Source organism: Lytechinus pictus, chromosome 11 (assembly GCF_037042905.1).
Source record: "Lytechinus pictus isolate F3 Inbred chromosome 11, Lp3.0, whole genome shotgun sequence".
In the NCBI taxonomy this organism is placed as follows: Eukaryota; Metazoa; Echinodermata; class Echinoidea; order Temnopleuroida; family Toxopneustidae; genus Lytechinus; species Lytechinus pictus.
In genome coordinates, this window is record NC_087255.1 from 29,432,958 (window position 1) to 29,454,400 (window position 21,443).

Here is a 21,443-nt window from a genome sequence, read left to right on the forward strand (position 1 = left end):
GAATTAACCCTAATACTCCCAGAGGGAGGAGCATAGTGCCCCTCCCCCTTCGACATTTTTCACTATCAATCCACCACACTAAATTTTTTGACTGAACCACTCACTGACTTTTCAATTCAAGTCTCGCAAAACATTTGAGACCAAATTTGCAATGCCCTGGTATGTGATCATGAAATTGCACAACATTTAGTGCATGTCAGACCCAAAATTGCTCAAAAACGTGACTTCATATGTAAAATAAATAAAAAATGTGTTTTCAGCTAAAATGTGTGATGATTTTTACTTTTATTAACGGTCCTTTGATGTGATGGTAGTTGCGGCCGAAATAATTTTGCCAACATATTTTTTTTATAGAAAACAATAGAAATAAAAAGAACAAAAAGAAAGAAATACATGATAAATTTTTAAAAATACATAGAAATTGATTTTGGTACCTGATTTTTTTCATTTGCAAATGTTAGGAATGCTGTCGAGAATATTTACACCAAAAAACTAAGTAACCCCCCTCCCCTTCCCCCGTTAGTGACATGGTTAAAAATGCCCCTAAAGTATTAGAAATTAAATGGAGGAAAAGGACAAACATAGAATGGTTTTCTTGTAAAATTATAAACTATGTGTATGAATCTCTTACTTTTTTAAGAAATGAATTAAAAAAAAAAAAAAATCCATTCACATCTTCATCTGACCCTGCCCCCCACTAACCCCTATTAAAATATACCCTCATGCTACTGCTTGCTAAGTGCATCCAATTTTAAAGCATTATCTAAAGGCATCTCTTGCCATCTCCCATCATCATAAATGTTATATGACAAGTCCCTCTTTTGTCTTGTGATATTCCTTTCTCCGCTTATTCTCTTTCTATCTCTTCTTTCTCTCATTCCCATTTCTCTATCTTCCACCCCGGCACACCTCTTTTCTCTCTCTCTCTCTCTCTCTCCTCTCTATTTTCTCACTCTAACATATGGATGAGCACTAGCCCAGCCACCTCAGTTCATGTATGAGGCTGTTCACACCGCAAGGGGGGACCATGGGCGGACCGTGGATCGCGCTATCGTAGCGCGATCCACGGTCCGCCCATTGGCATTCGCCGGATTCACACCGCAGTGAGATAGCGCGGTCTATCGTAGCACCCCCTTTTTTGAGAGGTCCTGTTGCCATGACGCGTGACGTCATGAGGTCAGAGCGGTCAAAGATTTCGTGCGCTATTACGAACCCGTACTAGTTAGTTGAGAGCTCGATATCGCTGTGCCTATTATGCTAGCCGGCCTACGTTTATTTCATGGCGTTGTATACATTGTGCATGTATTTCTAATTTGATTAATCTAGATTCTAGACTCTTGTATTTTAACTGTGTTTGATGACTTCCGGCGTGCTATCGTAGCTCGGGTTCACACCGGCAGAGATAGCGCGATCTAGCGCGCGCTAGACCGCGCTATCTCTCGTGGACCACCCCCAAGAGGTGCTCCAGTGGCACGCCGTGGCTCGCTGTTGGGCGGACCGAAACGACGTTGTACCTTCCACACCGCAGAGATAGCGCGATCTAGCGCGCGCTAGATCGCGCTATCTCTGCCGGTCTGAACAGGCTCTTAGATGTCATCCTTGACAATAAAGGATTTTTTTTCTTCATTAGAGTTTAGAAATAAAAATACATGTAACCATATGAAACCACAAGGGACGGATTTAGTAAGAGAATCATATATCATGCTTAATCAGCCAATTGTATAAAAAGGATACATTCTTTCATGACGTGGTTGTTTTGCTCATAATGCTGCCATTTGCGTTCGAGGTTGCCAAGCTGCGAGTGGGTTTCATTGTCATTGAGCTGTGACTTCAAGGCCTCGTACTGACTGGATAAAAGTTGGACGCCTGGGGAAGGTTTAACAAAGAATTAAAAGGGAATGAAACCTTTGAAACAAGATAGCTTGTGTGAAAACATAAAAATCAAAGAAACAGATCAACGAAAGTTTGAGAAAAATCGGACAAATAATGAGAAAGTTATGAGCATTTGAATATTGCGATCACGAATGCTATGGAGATCCTCAAATTGGCATTGCGACAAAGATGTGATGTCACTTGTGAACAACTCTCCCCATTACTTTAGTGTATATTTCACTTAAATTGCCTCTTATAATAACATCTATCAGTAGATCATGCGTTCTTTCTATAGGAGGGCATGTAATACAGATTTTTAAAGAATACATCATGGATAAAGTGTTTGTATCACTATAAGAAAAAGCAAAAAGAAACATTTTTAGGGTATTTTATAGTCCATCAATGGGAAAGTTGTTCACATGTGACATCACACATCCTTGTCGCATTGCCAATGGGAGGATCTCCATAGCATTAGTGATTGCAATATTCAAATGCTCATAACTTTCTCATTATTTGTCCGATTTTTCTCAAACTTTCTTTTTTCTTATTCTTTGATTTTTCTGTTTCGACACAAGCCTACTTGTTCCAAAGGTTTCATTCCCCTTTAAGTGTAACTTAAAATCACATTTCCAAGTCACACGAGGGATAGGCTACATTGCATCACCATGATGGGTCTTACTACAGGGAAGCACACTATGTATGAATGAAATCAATGAGATACATTCAACCAAGTCTATTGAGCATTTGGTAAAGCAGCTTTAATTTTCATTGCAACTATAAAATTTGCTCCACTAGATATACAGTTCCTGGCCTAAAAAATCAATACAGCTTTTAAGGCTTAAATTAATAAAGGTCATTGAATGGCCTCAATGACCATCTTATTGGTCTTTGAGGTATTTGGTTTTCGTTTTAACTTTTCCCATTTGTGCTTAAATATAGATATTTGTACTACCAGTATAAAGGAGTGGCCTTGGAATGAAAATATCATAATTCAATGCATTGGATTGTATCACATACATTTCATTATCATTCTATTCAGCCATGGAAATCATCTCTTTGGAACACCAAATAAGTTATAGATGAAGCAATCATGCGGTTACATGTATACCACCCCATGGGGGAAAAATGTTAGGTTTCATACAATAGCAACTAGAATGCCTCTGGCAATCCCGCCTGCATTATGCAATTCTAAATAGTGGGACTGTTGACTTTGTGATATTGAAAATGGCAAACATTCTTTTTCATCATTATTTAAATGCACGATCTTATAACCAAAGGCCATGAAGAGCAATGTTGTAAATGCAATCTTTCATGGAATAAGGAAATTAATGGATTCAGTATGACCATTTCCTTATGAAGATAAGACAAAATATCAATTTTCAGGGTTGTTTATTTTTACCCAAGCTGTCCTTGACTTATCCGATTACCTGAAGTTTTATTCACATAAATGCTCATACTTGATACTCCTTATATACAATCTTGATGGAGTATGAAAACATGTTTAGATTAAAACATAGATTTGAGTGGCCTAGCAGGCTGACATGTGTTGTAACTGCTCTCCAAGTTACAGGTTGTTTCGGGTATTTATTTTGCTTGTGTCGAGACATTTTCATACTGTCTGGTTGTAATACATACATGTATAGATGATTTAGAGCCGACTTTTGTGTTTTAGATGGCTGTAGATTTTAAGATATTTCTGGTTTAATTTTTGTGCACCACTTTGGCTTGGTTATGTGTATAATTGGCCAGACTTCACTGGTTACCGGTCCAAAAATTAATTACTTATAAATTCCTTTGTTTGTGTACATGTCCTTAAATAACCTGAAACAGCAATATTTTTCATGCCTACATGTACTTTCTCGAGTCCAACAATCTCACTACATGTATTCGTTACGTTCTAGATCAGATCATTTTCGTTTACAAAATGAACTCCAAGAAAGGTCAGCAATGTATTAGTTTCACTGGTCCCAGTATCTGGAATAGTCTCCCTATCAATATCCGTTCATGTTCTTCAAATTTACGAGTATTGAAAATAAGCTAAAAGCGTATCTGTTTTCTACCCTTTTTTATTTCTGTAAGCACTCGGAGAGAAAAATTTTACTTGTCATATTTTATGTAAAGCGCCTTGAGCATGATAATGGGAAGGCGCAATATAAATATTTAATGTATGTATGTATATATGTATTAATTTGTAAAAAATAACAAAATCCGAAGTTAAATGACCTCAAATGACCTTTCACCTCTAATTTGAAAACTGGAATTTCTCTGTTTAATATTGTACATATCCAATAATCTCACACAAGTGTTAGTTTATTTGATTAAAGACTTTTCTAAAAAATGAATACATATAACTCTCTATCAAACTCAAAGTTAATTGATCTCAAATAACCTTCAATTGATCTTGACCAAGTGTCCTGACATCAAACTCATGTAATTTGTGATACCTTATTACTGTTTTATCAAAGTCTACCAGAATAAAGACTTGTGATTTAAAATGTATTTAAAAATAAAAAACCTTAAACTTTTGTTTAAAGTTGGTACCAATTAACTGACACCACATGACCTTTGAACTTGGCTAGCAACATGAAATTACATTCATCTATTGTCAAAACTATAAAACCATTATATTACAAAATTATAATGGTTAAATGATCTACAGGTCTGTTACACACACTATTTTTCGTGGTCCCTAATGTAGGATATAAAGGTTCATACTTACTCTTTTTTAAGACATCTCTCCTTCTTGCTAGAGTAATCTTGTCTTCTTGTAATTTCTAGAACAAAATAAAACCAATATAAATTCAATTACATTCAGTTTGAAAAAATGAATGGTTTATTCAGCATAATAACCAATACATGATATCATATCATGTATTGGTTATTATTGGTTTTCAGTCTTATACGTCTGACCATTTCTTAGTCTTCTTTTGTTGATTTTCCGCCATTTCGTGTCAATATCAACCCATCAATACGCCGAAATCACACACCGATATTCCACCGCACGACTCGACAAATCCAGCGGCCGCGAGCGCACACGTCTCGCGAAGCTAGCCGGGCCTACCGGCCTGGTGCACAGTGGATTCCCGTTGGGCATATTACATGCACCAGCTTTTCGCTGCTCCTTATTTGTCTGCCTGTCACACAGAATTTAGTAGCAGCGAACGTAATGGAGTTACTACATGCTAAAGTTAGCAGACAGACATGTACTTCCAATCCAATTCGATCAATGCAAAAAATCGTAATTTCGGGAGGATAAGAATGGTAATTGTAAGGGCGGGAGTTGGGATGAATTTTCGAGAGCCTCCCGATGAAATTGGGAGGGTTGGCATCTCTGGATATGCTAAAAATACATACAACAAATGAATACAATCAATGATATACAGCAAACATGTTCATTGTAAAAACATGTATAAAGCTCACCCATGGGTACTGTAGGACCGTTATTTTGACATTCGGTTTCCTTTTTTTGTTTAGTTATTTACAGTTCTTGCTTTGGTATTTATTTCAGCACATTCTTGATGCTTCTGCTATCATCCATTTCCATTTGACTTTCAACCTGCTTCTCTCGTCATTCTTTTCCTATTCAGATGTGTTCATTCATTACATTCCCACATCTGATTCTTTTGTTCAACATTCTTATTATGTAATCATCCCAACATCTTATTCATCTCCATCCTCTATCTCTTATTGGTTATTTTTATGAATTAGACTCTTCCACTTTTAGTTGGTTCCTCCATTCTCTCTACTTTGATTGGTTGATTTTATGTAATTTGAATACATGTATATGTAAATTGTAGATGTGATTTGAGTTCTAATGTGGCAAAGCAGCCCTCTAATAAAATCAGTGCACTACCAGACTTTGTTGTGTCTCCTAAGTTCTTCATTTCTCTGTTCGCTGTTCGATGTGGGATTGAGATTTTGTCATTCTCCCTTCTTCAGTAAAACATTCCCCATAGACTGTATTATTTTAAACCCCACAGGCACCAATAAACAATTCCAAAAGTATCAAATTAAACACTTGCACCCACCTTCTTCTTGAGATCAGCGTTCTTCTGCAGTGAGTCGAGGTCAGAGTAAGTCTGGAGCTCTTCCTCCATCTCCTTGATACGCACCTTGAGAGACTCCAGCTCCGCTGTGATCTTACCCTCCAGCTGCTCCACCTTCTGAAGATCCATCTGGAGCCGAGAAGATTCTGATGGAGAGGGGAGAGAAATGTCATATGATGCAATGTAACCAATTGGTTGATGTAGTAAAAACACTCTTGTGAGAAAAAGATAGGGATCTTGGGATAAAAGGCATATAAACAGGTAAAATATAGAATACAAAAAGAAATTGACATAATAATGATATATACGATTTGTAATGCGCCAAATCCACTCGGCAGAGTGCCCAAGGTGCAGAGTAAGGAATTGAATGAGTGGGGCGGACTGAAGTTAACTCCTCTTTCTGAGAAAGAACAAAACAGCTGAAGAAAAAAAAAGATTAAACATATATTTTTTTTTAAGAGACATACATCCCTGCTGGTAAGAATGATGTCACAAAGTGTTTTCACATACATGTAGCTTTCACACAGTGGATTACATGAATATGTAATTAACAGTGCTAAAACGCTCAAGTTGAATGCAATTATACTCTGTAGACACCTTGTAAGTCACAGTGTGAATATTCACAGTGTGCTCATATAGTGGACTATGTGAAGGTGGGATTCACACTTTTAAAATGCTCAAATTTAACAGTGTGAAGGTAATTTCACGTTATGGTCCACAATGTGAACACACTAAGGGAAACTGCATTCTCTCCAATAGGGAGAAGAAAATGATGGATTAAGTAGAAGGGGTAGTAGGTGTGAGGTACCTCCTGTGAGTCCTGAAGCCGTAGCTTCTGATTTGTGCATCTCGGTCTGTTTAAAGCTCAAGTCATCTTGCATCCTGGCCAGTTCCTGAGGGGTTGGCATGTGTTTCTGACGCCCAAGATTCTACAGAAAATAAATCACAAATATCTCACTTTTTACTTGTTGCTGGGCTATTAAACCTTGTACCTCATACTTAAAACATTTGAAAATTGCGAAGACAGCAGAGAAAAAGCTGTATTTTTTAAAATATGGCAATGGCGGCAAACACACATTTCCTGACAGCAGTCTCCTAATTGATGTAGACAACTCCTTCTCAGTAATCAAAAATTGCCGTTAAAATTAAGCTTTTCTGGAGCTGCCCTGGGGCCTGTTGCAAAAGAGTTGCAATCAATTGCAACTCTAAAAATCATGCGCAACTTGATTTTCAACCAATCAACAGCGCGCATTTTTGACTTACGATTGATTTTTTTACTTGCGTTTAAACGCAACAGGCCCCAGTTATGATATCAAAGATGCATGTATGAGCTCATCGAGCAAAAGGTCATTACAAATCCAATAATAAGTCGCCAGGAAAGGTTCTCTGTAAAAATAGTAATTTGCTCTTCAAAAGGCAACATTTGGAAAATTAGCTGATCTGAAAGAGTAATTCTTCTTCATATTTTCAAAATTTCAAGTTTTCCATTTGAATAGGAAACAACAAAAAGATACACAAGTTTCTTTGAACATGTTTTTGCAGATTAATTATTTGGAAGTTTCATCGAGATTGCACAGTGTGCACATCTCATGATTGAGTGAGCCCAGAACTTCAAACGTTGTTTTCTTCTCATTTTTTAAGCTCTCACTGGAATTCCTCTACATTCAATCAAGTACTTGTGTGGGATTTGTTGATCAATTGTGACATTTCATATATCATTTAAAAGCCTAGGATGTGCTTTTTCAATCTCCATGACGAAATACCTCCGTTTGAGAAGGCTATACCCCAGATCGTTTTCACCAATTCTCTTCTCCAACCACTATAATCCCGAACTGCCCCCAAGCAAGAAATTTAAGTATCAAAACACCTGTTTCTTGACCTCGGTCTGAAGATAACGCGACAGCCCAGCACAGCAGGGGGTCACACACGATGGATTGCAACGTGTCTAAGAGCCTGCTATGGAGTTCCGTGTATACACGCGGTGAATGCATCGTGTGCGCAGCGCTTTAAGGGCAGTCCCTGCATGCAAAGCATAACCTAATTTTTATTCGCTTATTTTCCTTATTTCGAGGTCGATTTTCTTCGTTCGAAATTGAAAAAGGACTAATATTGGATGTCTGAATACAATATGCCTTTGAAAACGTGATTAAATATCGAAGACAATAATTTAATTCCGAAGTTCCTTCTTCAGGCAGAGAAGTCTTACGTAATAGCACAGCTGTTGTTTATCATTTCGTCCTTGGCTTTACTGGCCAGTGGAGGTGAAATTGAGACAACGGGGATTACCTGGCCAAGATGGGTTTATCGGGGCTTGGAAATGTTCAAATGAGAAATGAGAGTTTCAAACGAAAAATGGGGTCTATTACCGCAGTTTGCGACCCCAACAGCGGTGAAACCCCAAACGGTGTATTTTCGTAATGCAGTGAAAGTCTCAAAATCAATTCTGGGCCCCGCCTTACAAAGACTTACGACTGATCCAATCAATCGTAACTCTATGGAAATCCATCAGTGTCATAATTTTTTCTACAGGAAATTTGCAAAATGTCCTTTGTAAACAAAGGAGATCACATTAAATTGTCAAGAAATCAATCAATTTATGGATATACATTCATATCTACAATTAAAAAAAAATAAACATGCATTTTATGTGTTGACTTTGCTGGCTTTCCATAGTTGCGATTGATTGGACCAATCGCAACTCTTTGTAAGATGGGGCCCAGGTCAACTTATTGGTTTGGGGGTGGCTGGTCACAAATGTAGTCTACTTGGCTTTCATATGACAACTTGATCTCTATTAAAAACAGGGATGCCTGGAAGAACAATAAAGCATCTGATTTCTTCACAAATAATATGAAATGAATGTTAAAAAAAATACACTCATCATGGTAGTGAATATATACTTTAAATGTTACATTCTGGATATGGATGAAGGGTTGTAATGAGGTCATAACATTGCTCAAAGAGGTTGTAATAGAGCGGTTTTAAAGTGATTAGCTTTGATACGTGTATATGTTTGTAAACTTCCAGGAAGGAAATAAGAATAATATCAACCCTCCACCACAAAATGAGTGCTCAGTTACAAATAAGAATTTCTTTGACCTTACCCTGCTGGTGTGAGACAGGAGCGTAACAACAGTTTCTTCACTGGTACTTCTCCTTTCCTGGAAAAACACACAAGATAAAAGACAACAAGAAACTCAAATCTAATCTGGCCATGATTTGATCATAGTAAAATACATATTTGCAAATAGACCCCAGCGCAAAATATGTCAAGCATAGGGTCCAATGGGTTGCTATGGTAATTGTTTGTATTTCATTCACACTCAGAAAATTGCTATTAGACTAATAAACATGTTAATTAGTAAAGTAGGTTGAATTCTCCCCCCCCCCCCCTCCTCTGATGTAATCCCTCTTGGATTCTCCAATCATGCCCGAGTGAATTAATGCTTTATCTGATTTTAAGCACATTTTCTTAGGTTCACCTGTGCACTTCCTCCCCTTCACAGGAGTAATATACATCCCATCCAAAAAGCTGTAACATCTTGTTCCCTGTAACATACATTCAGAGCTGCCAAGTTGTATTTTGCATTTTCAGTATTCTTATCCCCCAAAATCAGTATTCTGACAAAAAAATCAGTAATTTTACCGTGTGATATAAATATTTTGTATTTTTCCCCAAAAAAGTGTATTTCATAATAAAATGCTTGGCGCACTTGCCCATCACGGCGCTCAAGCTGCATGCAAGCTTAAATGTGCACTGCTCTTGCAGATGAAAAAAAAAAAACATTGAAACTTGTGTATATCTCACCCTGGTTTTTACAAAATGGTTGAAAAAAAAACAAGTTACCTGAAATTGCATTGATCTAATAACCATATTTGTGTACGTTTTATGAAATAGAGACATATAGAGATGATTTTTCGCAATAAATTTCACAAAAAACATATTTTTTAAAGAAAAAAACGTACTGCCGTATTTTGGTTGCAAAAACGTACTAAATACGGAAAATCGTACTACTTGGCAGCTCTGTACATTACTTCCTTCAAAATATGCTTCTTAGACCACACTGTTGCAAGAACGATCTAGAGACAATCACCCTTTACTGATGCTGTAAAAAGGAGGGCATTTTGAAGCCAGCACTTCACAAATCTCTCTTGTTTTTGAGATGCAACAAGCAAAAGGTCCATGAACAACACAAGGAAAGATTAATCAACGGTACAGTAATCACAAGCTCTTTAATGCATATCTTTGGATAATTCAAGAATGAATGAATGTGACTTGAATTGACTATTCTTATAATTTGTGAAAAGCAACTGGTACAGAATATTCAGGGAGAATGATATGTGTTACATTCTACATAAAATAAACTTACTATTTCCTCTTTCTTTGCACTTTCAAACGTTTCAAGGAATTCTGCAAAAAGGGAAAACAAAAACAAAGAAGTCACAATGATGCGCCCTCTAATTTATTATCTCAACAGACTGGTCTGGAATCACTGAGTAAAGTGACTATAATTGGAGTAAATGTTATGTAATCTATATTTAATTTTATTCAACATGTGGCCAAAGGCCAATAGATTATAAATAGACAAAAGATCATAAAGATTAATCACCATATTTTATATCATAAGAGGTCAAGTCCATCATAGTTACTTGCAGTACAATAAACTGGTCAGACCACAGACATGGAAAATGAACTGCTCAGAGCACCAAATTGTCATTTTCTGGCAGTTACTATAGTAACATTCAGACTTCAATGCTTCTCAGTCAAACAAAACCAAGTATTTCACTTAAATGGTCACAGCTAACGATCGGTGTCAGAGCTGACAACTTTCCTGAAATACATCCCCCCTCCCGAAGTAGGCTGCAGGCACAGACTTTTGGTTTTCGTAATTCGCATAGTGCATAATACAGAGTCTGAACTAATGAGACTAGATTCACTATGTACTGTCTGGCTGGCTCTCATCTGACAAAGACAGAACCTTTGGCATCTAGTCTTTACTCCAGACCTGCTATTGGGTATAGTGTCAAATATGTGTCTGTGCATAAAAAAAAATATTTTGAGTTACAGATAGCCTAACATCCAACCTGACCATTTGTGAAAAGGCCATCAAAGTTAAAAACCAATGCATATTCTCACTAAATATACCTCAGTGCCAGCAAATTAACTTACCATTCATACTCTCTTCCCTCTTCTTCAGCTCTTTGTACTTCATATTTTTCTCTCCTAGGAAATGAAAGATAGGCAAAATAAAATGAAATTCGCAATCGTATCATGGCTCTGTGATGCTTTTTAAAGGTTGAATAATGTGGAAAATCTTATTGGAGTATCATCTAATATTCCAATGCTATAGTGACTGTTAAACTTTTTTTAATCAATTGATTATCTGTCCCAAAAAAAATTAAATTTTACCTTTGGGGATATCTAGCATATTTAGCACCCTTTCTTGGTAATATTCTCAATTTCATTCAAGAAGGCCCTTTGAATACTCATTGCAACTTAATGGTGCAAAACGATTACGTATCAGAAATCTAGCCCATGCTATACTTCAGAAATGTTTGTGTATCAAAAAGAAGAGATACTTGTATACAGTTAATATTATTTTGACAAGGGTCCCATAGGAAATGGCAAAATTCATCTCCTAACATACATTTAAATTTCATATCATCCACAGCATTTTGGACACACATTCATTTAATGTAGTAATAAACTTAAATAATGACCAACACTTCAACATAGATTTACCACAATTATAGAGAAGCTTTGTCAGTCAAAGCACACCAATGACACACTAAATACACCACATTCATAATTGTGGGCGCAGATGATAGACAAACTATTTCTTGAAAAGTGAATGAATGAAAGTGTAAGGACACAAATGGTCTCTATTATTCCGGTAGTGCTGCTGTTCACACTGTAAGAGCACTGGATCTCATCTTCGATTAATGAACAAGATTCCTAAATAATGCGGACTCTGGATAAAAAGTGGATTGTTTGCCCCTTTCCAGCATTGGCACTGCACTGCATACGTTCCAATCAAATATCGTGTGCGGTTACTATGAAAATAATTTAGATTACTAATATTTGGGAAATAGTGAACATGATTTTCATTGATAGGTCTTGATTGAGAGTTGGGTAATAATAGTTGCAAATTGTGTCCTCAAGAAAAAAAAAACCTACAAAAATTTAGCTATTAATATTATTGTTGATGTGATGCAGATTATTTGACATTGGATAAAGGAGAGGGGCATGATTACAAAAGGCTCTTTACATATACATACACATTACCTTGATGTTCCTCAAGGTCAACATCCACTTGACTGATTTCTTCCATAGTATCCTCAAGCTTTTCCTTGATCTCTTTTATTCTAGCAAAAGAATATTTATAAAGAAAAAAAAATTATCTTATTTTGTCTTGAAAAGGAAATGTATGATGATGACTACCTGTATTGAGAAAATGTACTGTAGATCATTAATATCAATCTTGAAAATTAGTCTTTTAAGAATTTACATGTAAAGCTGATGTATGTTTTGATTCATCCAGGAAGAAATACAAATTACAAATAGAAATAAAGCTGATCATCTAGACTTACTGGTTTGAAACGTAGAACAGTTTCACGTCCGATCCGGGATGCTTCTTCAGCTCATCTGAACTGGCAGGAAATCGATTGCGACGTCACCAAGCGGCGACGATGATTTCCCGCCAGTTCAGACAAGCTGAAGAAACGTCCCGGATCGGACGTGAAATTGTTCTCTCCGTTTAAAACCAGATGATCAGATTTATTTCTATTCGTAATTTTCATTTACATGTAAGTGGCAAAATTGCCCCCCCCCCCGAGTGGATAGCTCTTGGAAGGAAAGAATTACAGATGCTTTACAAGATTATTTAAGTCCATAAATTCTATTTGAACAACTGCAGCACCACAGAGAATTTAATTTTTATTTGCTATCAAGGACAAATCCACCCCAACAAAAAGTTGATTTGAACCAAAAAGAGAAAAATCCAACAAGCATAACACCAAAAATTTCATCATAATTGGATGTAAAATAAGATATATTATAAGGAAATTATTTTTAAGTTTCGCTTAATCTTACATGACAGTTATGTGCACATCCTGGTTGGTATGCAAATGAGGGGAATGATGATGTCATCCACTATTTCTTTTGTATTTTATTATATGAAATATGAAATGTTCAATAAATGTGGAATAACCATTGTTTTAACATATGATGGTTCAGTCAAGTTGGTCCTTATTGTCAAATCAGTAAAAACTGAAATATTGTACAATTCAGACAATAAAAAAAATAGTGAATGAGGGGCATCATCAACTTGTCTAATTTGCATGTTGCTGAGTGGTGCATTAACCTGTTTTGTGAAAAATAAGCAAAAATTTTAAATGTCACAACTTTCTTATTTTACATCCGATTTTGATAGAAATTGTCAGTGTTATGCTTGTTTAATTTTTCTCTTTTAATTCAAGTCAACATTTTTCTGGTGTGGAATTGACCTTTAATTTTCAGACACCTTCTTCCACTTATCAACACTAATAATTACCCTGTCTCACTATCCACATAAATCCCTCAAATATTTGTACAGGTTCATTCATTAACGAATCCTGTACTACATGTACTCATGTAGAGGTAAAATACAAATTCAACACAAACATATTCAGGTGAGTTATAATAATAATACTTATGATAATGATGGAGAAGAAGAAGAAGAAGAGGAAGAAGAAGAAGAAAATAATAATAATAATAAAACTATTCTTGTATAGTGCAATACACCTACAAAACGTCTCAATTGTGGTAACAATTCTAATCTTCTTTTCTTTTTTTCATTATTACCCTTTACTAAATGCTTTTAGATGTTTTTTACCTCAGAAACTTAATTCCCCTACAAGACAGCACTAAAATGCTTTAAGATGTTTTTTTTTTTACTTCTGAGACTTAATCCCCCTACAAGACAGGACAACTTACTGTCTCTCCATACTGCCAATCTCTTGGTTATCTTCCTTGACTTGTTTGAGGAGTTTCTCTCTCTCTTCTGCAGGAGTGCCCCTGGACTGTTCCTCAGCAATCAACTGGTTCTTCTTATCCTCCAGCTCATGCAGCTGCTCATAGAGACGAACTGCCTCCTGCTTTACTTGGGAATGTTGAAGCTCCTGAAAATATGAAATAACCATTATTAATAATAACATGACATGTAAAGGGTATTGTGCAACATATCCTTGTCAGGTGTTCAAGGCGCTCCTACATACCCAGATAAGTCAGGCTACCAATTTGTGTGCCAATAGCTTGTTTGAGGAATTCCATGAGGGGGTAGGAGAAGAGAGGGAGAGAATACGAGAAGAATAGAGACCTAAAGATAAAGAGAAAGATAAAGAGAGAAAAGGAAACCTTTTTTAGAAGCAGGGGAAGAGAGGCAGAGACAATGCAAATGAGGAGAAAGAAAAGGTAATCCAAAAAAAAGGGAGACAGACATAGAAAGTCATACATACCTCTTCCAATGAATCTTTCTTGGTGCTAAGTGAATCTATTTTTTGTTGTCTCTCTTCAAGTTGCCTAAGGAGTGCCTCATTTTTCACCTTCAGATTCTGGTACTTGCTTCTCATTTGTGGTTTCTAAATTGAAAGAGCATAAAAGTTCACTTTGAACAAGCAAATGCACCCTAAACAATTGATCGGTGCCAAACCAAGATAAAAACAAATCAAGAACAGTCTAACCACAAGATATATCGTGTACCACAAATCATCCATATAATGATTCATTCTCTGCCATGGAAACTTTAAGAAGTTAAACAAAAGAGAAAACAAATCTTGAAGGTTCTGATCTTAAAAGCACAAACCTAGAGTATTGGCATAGTAATTCTGGCAAAGTAATTTTGTATTATAGACTGATTTAAAGATGGGTAAAGAATTGGTATTAAAAAAGTGGAATCTGATTATTTACACTCTGTGTATACTTGAAGAGGTTTAAAATGCGGCTTCAAAGAACATTTGTTATTTGTTTCATTGAACTATTAAGAAATTTTCTTTCAAACATCTAAGGGATATGTCATATTTTATATAATATTTGTTTTATATGGATAATGGACTCTCAAGGTAATATCTCAAGGGTGTTTGGAAGTGTGACTTAAAATGGCATGAAAAACAGTTGAGTGCGGTATATAAACATTGCCGCATTGGTCAGATCAAGCTCAGAATGTACACTATTGCATATTCATCAACATAATTCTGCAGAAAATATAATGCAATTAATGACTTGAGCCACAGTTAAATTTCTGTGGCATCCCCCCCCCCCTCACTATTAATATCACTAAGTTTTGAGAAAAAAAAAACTCTGAGTACATACACGTGCAATACAACAAATATTGAATTGATGAGTGGGGCACACATCTCCAGCACTTAGTATAAATAGTAAACACACATTGAACCTTGACTCATTCAAAGTATTTTTCTTGTTAGATTACAGACATTTCTTTTTCTTTTCAAAATCATCAAATTCAAACGACTGTATTCAGTTTGGGTAAGTTCAGAGATTTTTCATTTCCACTTTTTTTTAATCAACTGTCAGAACATAAAGTATAAGAGTACAAAACTATGTATACTTTATATCATTGAACACATTTTTTTTTTTATTGTTGTAGAATATGTAATCTGATAAAAATAGTCACTGGAATAATACATATGTCAAAATTAAAAAAAAAAAGCTTCATAATCACGTATTAGGACAAATTACATTGTACATACACTGAGCCTTGAATCTAAATCTTAATTGTAATTTGTGCATGATTGATACGTTTACTATTTTTTATGTGCAGGTCTTACAATGAAATTTATTGATTTTTTTGTGTGTAACATTGAATTTGATAGCATATTGTCATTTTAGAATTTGTTTATTTTCTTCAAAGGTATCCAAACTTAGCCAAGAAAATACCCATGGCACAGGAGATTCTACTGAACTGGACATTTCAAATACATATCACAGTTCTTCTGCTAATTGCTATGGCAATACCCAACGAACCTACCACAGTTAATGCATTTTAGGGGGAGCTTGCAGAATTAAATTTTACCTATCCGTGCGATAGTACAAGGGTCACATTACAATACAGTTATAGGACCCCATTTTATAATTCCGCAATTCCCCAGAAAACGCCTTTACCCCGACATCATTTTCTGAACAAATGGAATGATACCAGAGCTAGCAAATGTTCACTACAACTGACGATTGATCCTGTCTCGAGAGACAATCAAGGAACATACATTCTCACAGCTTACAAGAATGGCCAAATGCTTCCAGATTATCCTAGAATTATGCTACATGTAGACTATCCTCCCGGAAAGGCGAGTTGTGCAACACAAGGGGAATATACCGATGAGGAATGGGTATCGCTACAATGTACAGCTCCCGTAGGCAGTCTAACAGGACAAATTGTATGTTATCAAAATCGAATGAGGCTACCCTCGCTGAGTAGAGCCGTTGAGGAAAGTAGAATTTTGAAGCAAAGGATCCTTGCTCGAGTAGCAGACCCTGGTCCCGTGTACTGTTGCTCTAGTAGTTCGGAAGATATCAAAGACATCTGCAACTGCAAAGACTGTCAATTGCATCCTACTGACAACAATGCTTTAACCAACATCACAGATCCATGTCCAATGACTCTCACCACCGAACACCTACATGTAGAGACATCAGAAAAGTCTACAGAAAGATTGATAGAAGAATACTCCACCATACATCCAAGGACAATTCTACCAATAAAACTATCAACTGCCATAGCAAGTTATCCATTCATTATACATGTATCCACTGTAATCTGCTTCGTGAGTTTCATCATTCTTCTTGTAATGTATATTTTCAAGATTAGACAATCTAAGAGCATCTCAAGAGAACTAGTAGAACTGAAAAATAACTGCAAGTGTGAGCATGCAGAGTCATCATTTAATATTGTTAAAGAAAGCAGAGCAAACAGATGAAATTTATGTTTTAGTTCAATAGCCTAGTTTCACCAACTAAATGTTAAATGCACATGCAGCTGCCAATAAACATTTCAGTGAGGTGTAAATAAATTAATTGTAAATACAAGACAATCATCAAAGAAAGGTAGTAAAAGTGCAGTAGTCAAATTGTATTATGAACAAGCAAAAATTTAAAAGAAAACATAATTAAGGTACTTGTACTGAGACAAAATCTTGAAGACCAAGATGGTTGAAGGGTCATATAATGTTTTTATCCTTCTAGATTATAATGAAGAAAGTGCTTTTCACCAAGACGGTTGAAGGGTCATCTTTTTATCCTTCTAGATTATAATGAAAAAAGTGCTTTCCACCAAGACGGTTGAAGGGTCATCTTTTTATCCTTCTAGATTATAATGAAAAAAGTGCTTTCCACTAAGTCATAAACTAAGAAACAAAAGTAAGCTCATGATGAATACACTATCCATGTGTACATGAGTTTTATATTAATAAGGTGGAACAAGGCTTTATTTTACAAGATATTGTATGAACAAAAATAAAATCCTTAAACATGGAAAGCTTGGCAGTGACTGCTTGACTTACCAGAATAATACAGAATGGCTAGATATACCATAATGAAATAGAAGCATTACCCTAAGTCTTTTCCCCCTCAATTCTTGAGGGCATAGAAACTAATCCCTGAATGGACTTGATTGTTAATAATGAATTATAGATTCTGATTGGTCAATTTCTCTGAGAAATACCTGTTTCTTGACCTATAAAATGTATGTGAACACTTATTGTGGCAATTGGATTCCATATTCCATGAGGATGAGAACAAGGGAGATGTTTTTTTTTTTGTCTCAATGTCTAATGTCCAAGACCTATCCATGTTATTGTTAAATAAAGAGAAATAATCAGGATAACTACATGCACATACATGTACATGTATCTCTGTATTTTGCAACTTATTTATTGCAGTCACTGTGAAAATCTTGCTAAGGATTCATTCAGAGCAGTCACACCCCCCCCCCCCCTCAACACCTTCCTCCCCCTCTCTGTCCAAGTATAAGGAGTGTACAAGTTGCTTTTGTGGGCAATAAAATGAACTCTCATATTCCACTCCAATATTTCAACATCTTTGTGCAAAATTGGCCTTACACGTAACTTGTGAAAAAATTGGTATCCCATTGCCCATTCAGAGCCATCCGATGTAATATCACAAAATAAACATTAAAAAAACAGCCATCATCATTTATCAGTATTCTGATGGACTGTAAAATTCCTTGAAACTATGGATTTTTTGTATAAAAACCCAAATATAAACTGTATTCAACAATATTCAAGGCATGTCTACTCCAGAGGTTCATCTAAACTGAATAGTACAAACTTTTGTGAAAATGTAGCCAAAAGTGCGCTAAATATACACATACATGTACATATACATGTATGCTTATGTACGATGTGTATTAATGTACACCTTGTTTCAATTGTTCACCTTGCTTTAGTGGTCTTAATCCTTAATGTTGTATAGATCTGTTACTGTAGCATACAGTATATCGTTGGTGGTCATCCGAACGGTTGTATCACACATACGACCCATTTCAGAGAAAATCGACTTCAAAGATTAGTATAATTTTCACACTTGGTTCTCCAGCCTAACAACATATTCATTGCTAGAAAAATACATGGTTGGAAAGACCAAGACAATTGCTTGACAATGGTATCTTTATTTTTACACAAAACCAAGGATCATAGAAAATATCACAAAAGAGCTCCGTGCTTGTAATTTCAGTTTGAGCGGTTTAGATTTCGCCTGTACAAAAACGCCATAGGGAATACAACAACCCTGACCACGATTTCAATGCGCGCGGTCAGTCAAAACGTCGTATCGCTTTTCACGTGCAAAGTCAATGCATTGCAGATGGCCAATACGATAGTTTGGTTGACCACGCACATTGAAATCGCGGTCAGTCAAAATGTTGTATTGCTCTGCTACAGTACACGTTTCCAATGGGATTTTTCGCATTTTATTAAAAATTTCTATGGCATCGCTGTGAAAATCCCAGGCTCATATCTCAGAAATTAAAATAAACTGCTGCCTAGAAATTCAGTTATGAATAGAATAGGACTTGTACATTAATTTTCTGCAAAAATCTCAAAATCAAATTTTTTTTTGGACCAAAAATGAATGAAACGACGGTTCGGATGAACGCCGACGATATATTGCACCATAAAAGGTAAAATAAAAAAATTTAAAAATCAGAATTTGTTTGATTAATGTAAAATCATATTCAATTTCAGAAAAGGTACAATTACAATGGTATGCAATTTAATTTCATTTCCTATTTACAAGTACAAGTCTGCTCTTTTATTATCCTAGTTCCCTTGTTTCAATTGTTCACCTTGCTTTAGTGGTCTTAATGCTTTATGTTGTATCTGTTGCTGTAGCATATATATCGCAGCATAAGAGGTAAAATAAAAAATTTTAAAAATCAGAACTTGTTTGATTTTAAAATGTAATATCATATTCAATTGCAGAAAAGGTACAATTACAATGGTATGTAATATTTAATTTCATTTCCTACTTACAAGTACATGTCTGCTCTTTTATTATCCTAGTTCCCTATTGTTTTCAATATATATGCATGCACATTCCCTTATACACCAAGTACATGTTATATGGCCGAGTGCTCAGTTCTCTCCATCCTCTAAGAAAGAATCATGTTATTACAATTTCCGCAGATGACTGAAATGACTTGACTGAAATCTTGTAGAAACCTTGACAAACACATCATATTGTGCCAAAGAAGCCAAGGCATAAGTGTAGTCTGCTGGGCAAACCCTTCACTCGAGTTAAGGGTCTGAATGTGCAGCCTACTCATGCCTTGTGTACTGAAGGCTCTCTCGCTCAGTATGTGCTAGTCTTTGCGTGGAGGCACACTTATTGATCAAAGTTCCAATCAGGGTCTGTGCCTGCAGACTAGCATAAGTGTGCACGTGTACCTGTTCATGTATGACACGACACTCTAATTTGTCGCCTTTTGTATTAACAGAGGCAAACAATTAAGTTCAACAGTATTAAAGAGAGAAGCCATGAATACAAAAGTGAAGACTTCTAAGAATAAAAACCATGTGTTCTTTAATTGCTCAGTGATATTTCCAGTCTGAAGTTCTGTTTATTTATGAATATATATCTGTTAATATTTTCGGTCTGAGTTTCTGTTACCTATGAATCTATATTTGTTAACTTATTGGGTCACAGAAGACCATTTACAATTTAAGTAAACTTGAAAAGCACCAGTGAAAACACTCATCCCCTTTACAAATATATCTGTGTGTGTTTATCTTTTATCATGACAGATCTGAAGTGGATAAAGCAATTTCCTGTATATAATCTTCTTTTATAATCACAGAAGAGTACAAATTATTGGCATATATAACAAATTGATTTTGAGTCCAACAGATAAAGAAATAAGGATATGCTCAACATTCTTTGAATGGTTTAGAATGAGTAATACATGTACATTCTTTCAGTAGTATCACTCTGTTTCAAAAGAAAGTTTCATTTCTAAGGATGCTTATAATTTTGTATATTTTGTATCCCAATTATATATTTCCTAAATACACGGGCCCTTATTGATTCTGAACTCCAGTTTAACTTCATAAGCCATAGTCTAACTCTATGCTAAAATATGTTTACACTGTATATTTCTTAGGTATAATGTGCCCTTTCATCATACTTTAAAACTCTGGCTTCCTTATTTGTAGGTCCCACCACCCACCGCTCTAAAGTGTACCCCTTTTTTCTATTTCATTCTGCATTTATTGTTATAATTTATATTATTTCAGAATGAGTTGTATCTTTTTGTATTTTGATTGATTTGTGCAAAATAAGTGAAAGGAAATTATTAAGGGGAATAAAACTGTTTTAAAGCTACATTTTGAGTGTCAAATGAGCAGATAGATTGATCCAGTACTGTAAGAGATTTATTTCACAATTGGCTGATCATAGTAAAAAAAAATTAATAAATTTGGTTGGATTCATAACAATCATGTATGATTTTTTGTAATTTTAATTGTGTCTTTATTTTGTATTACGATAAGATTTCCAACTCATTGCCTTTATTTTCCATTTGCTATTGTACAAATATTGACACTCGAGCTATCAAATTTTGTTTTACTTTGCAATCACCTGCCCACTTTAGTGCCCGTGATAACCCCGGGGGGGCCACTTCCATTGACGAGTGGATACCATGCGCGACCACGGGGTCTCGAAAAGCACCCTAAACACGTATTTTCCATGTTCTGAAAATGCACCCCTTAACAAGTATTGGCGTCTGAAACCCTACCCTTAACAAGTATTGGAAACAAAACTATACTCTTGGCAAGTATTCCCTGAAATGAACCCGTAAACAAGTAAATTTTATTGTTGTGTCACGGGTCCGTCGGTCGTCGGTTTTACCTAATTTACACACCATTTGGTTTAGTAAGGTCCCACCTTCCTCACCTCGCGCAAATCGGGACTCTAAACACGTAGTGTTGGGGCAAAAAGCCAGAAAAAGGACATCCTTT

At 35.8% G+C, this 21,443-nt stretch overlaps 1 protein-coding gene across 1 annotated transcript in view; it reads right to left on the reverse strand.

Annotated features, from left to right (window-relative positions):
- Nucleotides 1-1,690: 1,690 nt before the first annotated feature.
- The window catches only part of LOC129271140 (intraflagellar transport protein 74 homolog), a 32,665-nt gene continuing 12,912 nt past the window's right edge, over nucleotides 1,691-21,443 (reverse strand). Inside the window, exons 10-19 of the mRNA XM_064106292.1 lie at nucleotides 14,415-14,537; nucleotides 13,894-14,078; nucleotides 12,205-12,284; nucleotides 11,089-11,142; nucleotides 10,289-10,329; nucleotides 9,023-9,079; nucleotides 6,727-6,847; nucleotides 5,901-6,064; nucleotides 4,592-4,646; nucleotides 1,691-1,866 (exon numbers count right to left, since the gene is read on the reverse strand). Of these exons, the coding sequence (XP_063962362.1) occupies nucleotides 1,706-1,866; nucleotides 4,592-4,646; nucleotides 5,901-6,064; nucleotides 6,727-6,847; nucleotides 9,023-9,079; nucleotides 10,289-10,329; nucleotides 11,089-11,142; nucleotides 12,205-12,284; nucleotides 13,894-14,078; nucleotides 14,415-14,537 (1,041 nt within the window). The 3' untranslated portion in view covers nucleotides 1,691-1,705. The remainder of the gene's footprint in view (nucleotides 1,867-4,591; nucleotides 4,647-5,900; nucleotides 6,065-6,726; nucleotides 6,848-9,022; nucleotides 9,080-10,288; nucleotides 10,330-11,088; nucleotides 11,143-12,204; nucleotides 12,285-13,893; nucleotides 14,079-14,414; nucleotides 14,538-21,443) is intronic.